General features: G+C 32.8%; 1 protein-coding gene across 3 annotated transcripts in view; it reads left to right on the forward strand.

Annotated features, from left to right (window-relative positions):
* Positions 1–12,157, forward strand: part of LOC123552131 (sestrin-3-like) — a 49,626-nt gene that overhangs the window by 19,855 nt on the left and 17,614 nt on the right. The window contains exon 1 of one of the 3 annotated variants that reach the window (XM_045341538.2): positions 11,613–11,916. The exons of the other annotated variants lie outside the window; for them this stretch is intronic. Coding sequence (XP_045197473.1) covers positions 11,851–11,916 — 66 coding nt within the window. The 5' untranslated portion in view covers positions 11,613–11,850. Of the gene's footprint in view, positions 1–11,612; positions 11,917–12,157 lie in introns of those variants that run through there. 3 annotated transcript variants of the gene reach the window in all.

The raw sequence follows: 12,157 nt of genomic DNA on the forward strand, positions 1-12,157 counted from the left end.
GTATTTCTGTGGTTTATTTTTTTCCTTCAGAATAATAAACTTGCCATTATGACATTTTTGAAACAACATGCCTTTTTGTCTTTTTTGGCTGAAACAAAAAGCTAAAACAGCCATACTGGTAATTAGGGTTTTCAGATAGTTTGTTGAACATGGCTACCTCATTAAACCTTTGTTACATACTGTTCTGTGGAATCATTTAATTTGAAGGGCATGAATTTTTGTGGTTTGGACAAAAAGTAACTGTTTTCTTTGTGTAGATAAAATGAATTAAGGCATTCAAATTTCATTTAAGGGGTGGGGGGGCACGAAATCAAGACACAATGTTAATGATTTTACAGTATACCTGTAATACACAAAGGTTAATGCCCTTGCATACAGTGATAGAGTTTCTTCTCATCTTTATGTACTGACACTTGTATATAATGACCCTTGTATATACTGACTGGCAGTGTTGCCCTAGAGCAGTCTTAATATATTACCTTATTTCTTGCCTTATCCTAAATTCCTTTATAGAGTTCATTTCCAATGGCTCATTTAGCGGGATTTTCTTTTCTTGGTTTTTCAAAGGAAGTGTAGAAGTTTGAAAATTGATTTTCAGTTCTGGAAAGACATGAAATCTGTTGGTAGTCTTAAATTTGGGTGAGAACCTTGCTCTGCTGAATATTGAGTGTGGATATTGCAACCTAGTTGGATGATGGAGATTCTATGATGAGACTCTCCACAGCTGCCAGCATAGGAGGCAGTCTTAAAGGAACTTCACTTAGTATTTACATTAAAACAATTTATGTTCTGATATAATTGTGCTAAATTGAAACTTAAGCTGCCAGTGAGGTCATGGTCATTTTGTTTTGCAGTCATAATGTTATCTCACTTTGAATATTTAAATGTATTATGATATAAGGGTTATATTTATCTCATTTCAACCATTAAAGGATAGTTATATCAGGGTGTTTGATAACTGTGAATGGGTTTCCACTTGGACAGCTCATCAGTCAGACACCACTATATATATCAGCTTGTATCTCCAATTTACTCCAAGTCATGGAAAACAGCTTGTGGGAAATCTTTGATGAATTTTTGTAACTGTATGATTCTTACAAAGTTTTTAGAGGAACACTTTATTGAATACTTGGCACATTTCAAAAAATTCAGAAATGTTCAGAAATAAATTGAGTAATGTTCAGACATAAATCAGAAATAATAAAAAATTCAGATCATTAAATTTCAGAAATGTTCAGACATCAGTTCAGAAATATTCGGACAAAATTCTAGAGAAACACTTTATTGCCAGTCAAAATGCTTGTATCACACCTGAGTTGAAGGTATATGCTCAAGAGTGTTTTTTTTTTTTGCCATTTTCCCCCAACTCCATGAAATACTTGAAATAGTCGGTTTTCATCCATCTCTGCAAAGTGAGTGTGATATTGATGTGAAAAAAAATTGATTGTTTAACAAATGGTTAATGGTTTAAATGTCCTCAAGTATTAGTGCAAGACCAGCTGGACTGCTTAGCTGAAGTATAAGGGAGAATGCAGACCTGTGGATTATGGGGTCACAAGTTTGATCTTCGGGCATTAGGTGTAAAGCATTATCTCAAGTTAAGTTAAGTCAATATTTATTTATTGTCGGTAGATAAAATAACATTATAATTGATAAACATAAGCTCTGTATAGCTGACTGTCTGAAATCATTTATACTCTGCCTCAAATCCATGTGGAAAAGTTTGCAGTTACTTAAGAACAGGATTGTTCTGGCACAAATCCACCAACAGTGGTTGGGTAAATGCATGCACATGTCCCATGTTACTATTACCAAAATAAATTGTACCGTTAAAAGAAATGATTCTTAATTTAACCCAAAACAAACAAGTCTGTAGGGGTGATCGAGTGACGAACCTTTTGTAACTATTATATGAATATAAAGAAACGTTTATGATACAATAGTTTCGCAGTCAGCTGTTGAAGTGCAAATCCTGAAAGCGACAAATATATAAAGTTAATATCTAAAATTGATTGCTGTAAATTCTGCTGAACTTGCTCATTTCAGAAAGGACAAACATTCCAGACCTAGAGACATTTTCTGCTGCAGATAACATCATCTGCATCTATGAGTCAGCTGACTGAGCAGATTTGAAATAAGCGTGTTTTATGAAGTCTTTAAATGTTATTGGTGAATCTTAAATTGTAAAATGCTATAAACAGGATCACAAGACATGCAATTATTCTGAGTAAAAGTATATAATTGTGCAAAAGGCATTAATTATTGTTTTGCACGTGTTGGTACAATCTTAAAACACCATCAGAATTTATTAATATCAACTGCATCTCTTTACAATGAAAAGAACACAGAATTATGATACAGTAATAATTTAATTTATTGTGATATAATTACCATGTACCTGTCGAAACAGGTTCTTCTGCCAAAACAGACATATAAAACGCATTATAAATAAAAGTTACGCCATTTTCTACAGTGGTAAAAGTGACTTTGCGAAAAATTTTGCTTACAAATGTGAAATTCTTTGCATGCCGATGTTAAGGTATTTTTATCTGCTTTAATATTTATGTGTTATATTAAAGGTGATATAATTAACCTGAAGCTTTGTCAGAAGCAGAGAAACAAAGTTTTGTGTGTTTAATGCACTGTTACAAACATTGGCTGCATGTTTAAAAGGGATTTTTTTTTAGTTTTACATGTTCATGAAGGCATGGTTGCAACATGTTCTGATGCGTTGTCAGCATTTCTCAAATAATAATGGCCTTGCCAACACTCCACTGAACTCTTTTTTGCAGCTGCCTGTTAAACATCAAATTCTTTTGTAGATTAAAGAAGAGTTTGCATCATATTCACTTGTTAACTAACTATAAAATATTTATAATTAATGTTTGCTTTGGTCTGTCTAACAAATCAGATGAATGAATGTTTAGGCTACTTCTGAAGGAATTTATTTGTATAAAATTGCTTCCATACAAAATAAGATAAAGTAAAATCATGAAGTGAAGGCTCCAAGATAATCCTGAGTCATTGGCAAGGCAGCTGGGGTAGTGGGTACCATAATGTTAGACAGATTATGAATCTGGACATAAGTTGTGTTTCTGGTCAAAATTAGGGAGTATAGATTTGAGTCATTCATTCTAATAACCTGGGCAATGCATTGACTGACACTCTTAGTAGATTTCACAAGACTTAGTGTGGATTTTTTTTACACATTCACACAAATTTAAGAATCTCAAAGTTTGTTATTCCAGTTATACTGATAACACTCTGACATGATTTATTGTTTTGCTGAGATCTCAGCAGATTCTAGATGATCTCTGACAAAAGAGGTATAACACTGATATCCTTTGGACACCTGTAGTGTTTAAGCATTATTAATAATAAAGATTTGGCTCCTTATACTTCTTGTGGAAACTTTGCTGTGTGAATTGCTCCTCCTCAATGATATTATACAACACTAATCCAATTAAGAAGTTGTTTTCAGTGCCTTTGCAAATGGCTAAATAACTACAAAGGGAGGTAAGCAGGAAACTAAACTAATGTCACTAAATTTTTATATGCCCGTTTGAAAAATGGGACATATTGTGGGAACGCCACTGGTGGGCAGGCGGCGTCCACAGACTTTGTCCGGAGTATATCTTCATGCATGGAGGGATTTTGATGTAACTTGGCAGAATTATTCACCTTCATGAGACGGAGTCTAAGGTCAAGGTCACACTTAGAGGTCAAAGGTCAAATTCAGGAATGACTTTGTCTGGAGAATATCTTCTTCATGCATGGAGGGATTTTAATGTAACTTGGCACAATTGTTCACCATCATGAGACAGAGTGTCATGCGCAAGAACCAGATCCCTAGGTCTAAGGTCAAGGTCACACTTAGAGGTCAAAGGATACAAGAACGAAAACTTTGTCCAGAGCATTTCTTCTTCATGCATGGAGGAATTTTGATGTGACCTGGCATAAATGTTCACCACCATGAGATGGAGTGTCCTGCGCAAGAACCAGTTCCCTAGGTCTTAGGTCAAGGTCACACTTAGAGGCCAAAGGTCACATACAAGAATGACTTCGTCCTGAGCATTTCTTCTTCATGCATGGAAGGGATTTTGATGTAAGTTGGCTCATTTGTATACCCTCATGAGAGAGAATGTCATGCGCATGAATCAGGTCCCTAGTTTAGAATTACTTCCCTTTATTGTTACTATAAATAGCTTATATTGTAACTTTTTTTATTACTGGTTGTAGGGAAATATCATGACCACTTTTCTGTAGTACAACATGCATGTTACATCCAATTTTGAGATGTATTTTGACCTATCTCTACCTGGTAAGGATTTTTGTGTTGACTTAGATTTTTAAAAAGTATATATTAAGATTTACTTCCCTTCGTTGATACTGTAAATAACTTATATTGTAACTTTTTGCAATCTTTTTTTATTTGGCATAAATATTTGCCTCAGTGAGACAGAGTGTCGTCTGCAACTCTTAGTCCTTTTGACAGCTGGTGGGCTCCACATGTTGCCCGTGGGCATCTAGTTTAAAATATAAGTGCAACTCTTTTTTTTTTTAAATTGACCTTTTAAATATAATATTGCAAAACATCAGCATGTACATTGTGTATAACCTGAAACATTTGTGATTTAGTCTTTCAGGAAACAATTACTTCACAGCTCTTGAGATATAAAAGTGCTTTTTCTGCATGTTTCAATTTTCATGACAAGTGCGTACATAATCACGAAACATGTTTTTGTCTATATATAGTTACTTTAAGTGATACAGAGTTGTTGTCTAATTGTCAAGAAAATTACCTAAATGGCAAAAAAATTCTTTTTCTAATTAAGCTTCTCCAACTATTATATTGTTTTTGACAGGGAAAGTGTGATTGCATGCATTTTCTACTATCAAGGAATGTTGGTACAATTTAGATTGAAATGAAAATATTTTGCTTTTGGTTGGTTTTATAAAATGACAGCATTAGCTGAGTGTAAAAAGGTCCAAATTATTGCTGTTTTGACAAATATAATGGTGTAATGTATTATTTCATCTTGCACCATCAAGTGTATACCAGGGTCATTTTATGGGCTAATGTTGGCAAATTAGCACAAATTACATGTCCCCCACACTGCAAGGGGCTGTGTACTCTCACCTGGGGCCAGCCAGCTTGGTTAATTTGATAAAATTCTTACAGCACTACATGTACTGTTAGGTATAATGGGTATGAAAATTTGATAATTTATAATTTAATTCTTAATGTGATAGGACATTCTTAATGTGACATGAGATCTGTATATGATATGAGATTTTTAATGTTACATGAAATTCTTAATGTGACATGGAAATTTTTTAATGTGACATATGAAATTCCTGATGTGACATGATTTTTTAGGTGACACTACAAAACAATAACCACAGTGGTTCCAAAAAAAAATCAGTTCACTATAAGAATTGATGCCAAATCATTGATCAGCATTTACTGCCTTTGCACTTGATATTATCCAAATGCATTTTAAGCTCAACAACAGTGATGATTATATTTGTTATATCTACAGTGAAATATGGTGTTCATCTATGAATCAGTTACTTCAGGTAACTAATTATGTCAGTGCACTAGTAGATAATACTTTACAGCAGGATTTAATGCCCCTGCACTTATTCCTTATGGTGTGCTGCCTTTCATGAATATGCAGTTTTCTGGCTTGTTTGATTCATATCTGAGATTAAAACAGCAGATAGAAGCATATTTAACCAAATGAATGTGTTCTATTTAATGAACCATTTATTGTACCTGTTTGCTAGTCTGACTGAAATCATCTCCCAAAACTCTTACCTTTGAAAAGTGGTGTACTTTCATCAGATTGCCTGTTTACATGTCCACCATCTGTGCAGTCTTTATGATGTCTTTAATTTGTTACAAGTAGATAGAAACAATAATCAAGAAGGGCTACTTTTAACCCACAAAAAAGTGTCTAATTTATGGAGATTAAAAACTGATAAGAATACTGAACTGATAACTTACAACAGCTTGAACAGTTCTAAAGAAACAAATCTATGAATTACATTAAACATAAGTAACTGTTCAATATTGTAAATGATTGCCCCAAGTGTGCTATTTTTAAGATAGCAGACCTTATTGCACTGACAAAAAAAATAAATAAAAAAATTAGGTATCAGGAAATTAATGCTATATTTCTTAAGAAAGCTTAAATTTGAAACTTAATTACTGACAGAATATAATGTTATGGAATAACACTGAGAATTAGTTGTTAATAATAATTTCTCATTTTTAGCTCGACTTTTCGAAGAAAAAGTACAGCTATTGCACTTGGCCTGGCGTCGGTGCGCCATTGGTTACAGTTTTTGATAAAGTCAGATATCTCTGTTACTATCAAAGCTATTGACTTGTAACTTAAAATAGTTATTTACTATCAAAGTCTTCACCAGGAGAAGTAATCCCCGCAACTCTGTTTTGAATTTTGACAGAGGTATGCCCTTTTAACATAGACTTTTTTGGTTAAAGTTTTATAAAGTTTTTACTGGCAAAGCTCTAATTCAGAGTCAAGCTCTGAGAAAATGCAGTCAGATCAAGATCTGCACTGTTCGCCATTCAGTCAGTATATTTTTGGTAAGCACCAAGTCTGTGTTCAGACCCTGTTTTGTTCACAGGAGATAACTCATGAGGCTATACAAATTTTGTATCATTATGTCCCTTTTATTCTCAAAACATAGGTAGATAATCAGAGCCAAGACTGATGAAGTCAGAATATATATTAAAAAAAAAGATTATCTAGTCGGTAGCCAGTCTAGTAAGCACCCCTTTTAACAGTAAATCTTAAGTACTGTCCAAATTGAAGTATGGACAGGTTTATTATTGAAATTTAACAGGGTAAGGATTAAGGTAATGGACCAGTAGTGACAATCAGCAATTTTGTTTCCTCTGTATATGATTTCGGGATCCTTCGGCTGTAACAGAAAATAATTTTTAATAACAGTTACCATAGAATGATGAAATTACATACAGAGAATATGTATTATTGCACGGAAATTGCCGCTTGTCATCACGCCAGGTCGACTACTATTTTTTATGCTGGATGGAGAATATGCAAGCTATTGTATTTTGTTGCAATTTAATACTGTTGCAGCAGAAAGTTGTGTAGTTTTATGTGCAGGCAAAAGCCCAAGGTTGATGAGCAGCAAAATATTTGGATGAAATGAATTATAAAAAAATATCTAGAGGTCGATCACTCAGGGAGAATTTTGCTCTTCATGACATACGATAACTTGTTATTTTTTGACATCTTGTATAAAAGTGGTTCCCACTTTAAAACCAGTTCAAATGTAACCACAATGTCATCTTAAAAGTACAGAACAGTGTGACTACATAATAAAATATATTACAAAATGCCTGTTCAGTCATTCAAAGTGTTACTGTCTGAAAAAGAACTTGGAATCTACACTGTATTTAGTTATTTTGTATTATATTTTAACAGTAATAGTTATGGTCACATTTAAGCCATTATGCATGTCACATATACACTGCAGCACTGCCAAGAATATGTCACCAAGTGTCTGCTGTGGTGATATTGCTGTGGTGATATTGAACTTGGAAAATGTTAAGATTGAAAACACTGTTAATTTCATATTATTTAATAATTTCACCATACATTTTTTTTTTTCAGTAAATTATATGAGATTAGGATATACCCTTGCAATACTAAGATAATTATAAGGATTCAAAAAGTATTCTTCTATAAAGTTTATAATGTAAAACTGTAAACAAGGACATTAAAATATCTGTAATGTGACAATAAAACGTGACCTTTCCATTGTAAATATTACAAGGTACTTTTAAACAAGTTTTAAACTCTGATGAAGCAGTTCTGACCGATATTAATACATTGAATGAACCAAGTTAATCTGATATACCCATTATCAGGTTATCTGAAAAAATTGTAAATAGCAGTTTAAAATTGTTTAGGACAATGTGCAAAAAAAAGTCAATAATACCTTGTTTTTAAGTTAATTACAAAATAATGTTCGGTAATGACAATATGGTTTACCAAATTTGTATCGATCAAGTATTTGTTTAAATTTTAAAAAATACATTTAAAAAGTCCTAAAATGCAATTTTATTGTAGCACTGTTTTGAATAGATTGTTTATAGAGGCTACGAAGTGTAGTGCGGAATTCAGGAATTCTTCTCTTTCTGTTTCTGAAATCTTCAGCATTCAGAAACTTGAGTAATCCTCCCTTTCAGTTTCTGAAATCTTCAGCATTCAGAAACACCTTCCTTTCTGATTCTGAAATTTTCAGCAATTAGAAACTTTTCCCTTTCAGTTTCTGAAATCTTAAGGATTCAGACACTCCTCCCCTTCAGTTTTTGAATTGTTAGCATTCTAAAACTCCTCCCTTTCAGTTTCTGAAATCTTCAGTATTCAGACACTCCTCCAACTCTGAGTTTCTTCATGCTGAAGATTTCACTACATAGAATTTATCCTGTACTAAAAATAAAAGTAAGACTTACCTGAAATAAAATTTACAGTGTTCTGGAGCAATTTACATTTTCTGAGATTTAAACATCATTTAAAATTTTATAGTTCAATTTTAAAGGCATAGGCATCTTTGTGTAATGTATTTTGTTCACACCAATCTGTCTTAATTTCTGATTTTCATTTTGCTATTTTTGCAAGTGGGTGGTATCTATACATACAATATACATGTAGATGTAATGACCATCAAAGTACCAATAAATAATAAGTGACCAGAACCACCAATGGGCAAATTGGCAATTAGTTTCTCCCTGTGGGAGTTTATTAATGGTTTACAAAGTGTTTAACAACTATCTTACTGTTGTTGTTGTACAGGTAACTTTTTACTGTAAAAAAAAAACCCCTGCTTCTGATTCTTTAGAAGAAGAAGTCATATTGCAAACTTTTAAGAAAAATTAAGAAGTCCAGTATGATTGTAATGTACATGTACTAATAACATAGGAGATGTGTGAAACTGGACTTGGAATGATTATCTTTACTACATTAAACTTTAAATATCTGTTCTGTTTAGATTTAATGACCATCAAAATTTATTAATTACTTTAAAGTTCCTAAATCTTGCTAATGATGTTAGTGTTTAACTATTAAAGTCAAAAGTACCTTTGACAGAAAAATGCAGCTATTATAATCACATAAAATGTGTTATTCTACTCAAAAATTAAGGCACTGACCTCCGGATTTTGGCTAAAAAATGTCATCTTTCTTTGAAATTGAAGTTTGGTCATATTATGAACTCTAGAGTGGTGGAACCTATGCTCGCGGTGTTTTGTAAATATATTATCCTTTTAAGAAGCAAGAAAAGATTATTATTTCGATTTGCCTATGCAAAAACATAAAGTTATCCTCCTTTTATCGAAACATATTGTTGATGTGCGTCATCACATGACTTAGTCGTCTTGTGAGCTATCGACACGGCATACGTGAAAATGTGAAATTTCGCCCTGAAGGGAACCTATGCTGGCGGTATGATATATCTATCAAACTAAGAATGAAACAAAATTTCAGCAGGCTAAAAATGAACAATCAAGCATATGCGAGTATAATATTTGGAATATTACTCATTTATTATGTGAAAAACAAAAGAAATGAGGATAAAATGTAGTATGTGCCTCTATGTGTATATTTCTCTTACAGAAATGGAATCACTATTAGAACAAAGCTTAAAAACGTATAATAATGTAATATAAAAACAGAATGTTCAAAAATTAATGATTCAAACAACGACAGTGATTAACTCACTAATGTTTCCTACACTTCTTTGGTGTGTAGGATAATTACTCCTCCCAACATCTCAGCAAGAGCCATTTGGACTTCGTCAAAATATTATGATCAACATCGATCTTTTCATGGTTCGACAGGCACTCGTAGTGTAGCCAGGCGTCACATTCATCACATATTGCTCTTAAATGTATCTTATATCTGAATTCAATACATGATTTCTAAAAGACTAACTTTAGCTGGGTGATTTTGACGTATTTGTCTGAGATTTGTGATACGAAAACAGATTGCGTAAAATGTATCGGTTGCTGTATACGTCACGTGAGCGGCACGCGCGGCTATCGCTACGTTTGTTGTAAAGGCATTTCTCAACTGGTCGGTGTTTAACTTAGTATGATGAAATATTTTTATCTGTGCTTCTGCAGAGAGCGTATTTATCGAAATACCGCGAGCACAGGAATACCGCGAGCATAGGTTCCACCACTCTAGAACATGAGCTATGTTAAAAAAGCCAAATCAAGAAAAAAAAACATAGTATTACCCAAAGAACATTGAACCCTGGACACCATGGCAATAAACATTACTCTGCAGTCTTGACCAATACACCATGGAGGATTGTGTATCTAATGGGTTGTTAAATATAATGCTTTATAATTAAGGTAGTCTCCCTCCGGTATAGTGCGTATTTTCTGACCTGGCGAAGATATTTTTAGTACAGGCTTTACCATTAAAATCAATAGGTAACTTGGTGCTTATCGGATTTATCCGACGTAATAAAACGAAATTTAATGATATAACCGATTACCCTAAACTCAATGATAGAATGGCCCATTTATGACCTTTCTATAAATATCTCCGCCAGGTCAGAAAATATGCACTATATCCCATTACAAACACTTTCCAATTTTGAATGTCCATTATTAGTAAAAACAACTAATTCATACTAAATAATACCTGTTGAACCACAACTGATAATCTGTCAGTAATTAAGTTTCAATATAGCTGATGTCTAAAAAAATTCTCTTTCAGTCTGAAGGTCAGTGCCATGGCATGGACTTATATAATCTCCAGGGTCTGAACACAGACTACATGACAGTGAACTTATGATATGTCTTTATTCCAAGACAGCATGTACAGCATCTAGGCCACCTGCTCAATATCATGTACTCACTTCTAAGCACAAAATTAATAGATGTTGGATATAGTCTTAATCAATAATATTAGGATAAAATATGAAACTAAAAGTTTAGTAATGATCTAGTATTTCCTGATTGACCTGTCCCCAGTCCCAAAGCGTTCTTAGTTGTTATGTTAGTTAACTGATTAAAATAGATTGTTTTTGTTTTTGTTAACTATTTTTGTTTAAGTTGAACAATGCATCTATTCATTAAATAGTTCTGGTTTTAGGACAACAAGAAAATTAATAAACTGTTTGTGAATGTTGTTGCAATTTTTGGTATTGTGTCATTAAAGTAGTTTACTTATAATCTTGTTTTTTCCATAAATTTGGTATTGATCAAATGCCAAGGTCATTGTAACACACCTCTAGCTTTAGCCAATGAAAAAGAAGTATACAGCCAGGCTGCTGAAATTAATGCATATTCTTAAATTAATTGTCAATGTTGCTTCTTTGCAAAACTTGACAAAGTATGACATATTAAAATCAAACTGCCCATTGTGATTTATAAATTTACAGAAATTTGAAGGAATTAAGATAAGATAAAACCTTTAAAATTTCCAAAGATTACTGCTGTATTATAAATAACAGCATATTCAAGCTCCTCCCCTTTGGCCTTATGAATACATTAACTTATATTCTAAACAGCTGATATAGAATGTTGTTTTTCTCATGTAGCTTATTGCCTATAATTCAACGAACAGTCTCATCCTTCTGTGACAATCTATGCAACATGTGAACTTGATGCAGCAGAAATTGTTAAACAGATTTTTAGAATAAAAATTAATATTAAATTTAAACTTAGTTCTATTGATTTAACAAGACTCTGAGTGTATAAACATTAATAATAGGTTCTGTAGTGTAGCTTTTGTTATGATGTAAATTGGAATTTATGCATATATGTGAATATTTCAAATGCGATTACGGAGATCTCACACAGATACCAATATGTGTATCAGGAATTTAAATTACTCAGAAAAGGTAACAGATTTACACTTTTTGCATTCAATATATTATATTTATATATATAATTAAAATATTTTTATCTGCTGTTAAATCTTTAGTTCAACTATTAAGGTGTTTACTGCATCTACATTGGCCATAATGACTCTGAATGCTCTTGATTTTTTCTGAATACTTAAACAGTGTAATGATTTTTAGCACAAGCGTTTTTCCCCCCGCATTTGCTATGTTCCCCGCTGTGAGCCTCATTTTATCACCG

The sequence above is a fragment of the Mercenaria mercenaria genome, chromosome 4 (genome assembly GCF_021730395.1).
Source record: "Mercenaria mercenaria strain notata chromosome 4, MADL_Memer_1, whole genome shotgun sequence".
NCBI lineage: Eukaryota > Metazoa > Mollusca > Bivalvia > Venerida > Veneridae > Mercenaria > Mercenaria mercenaria.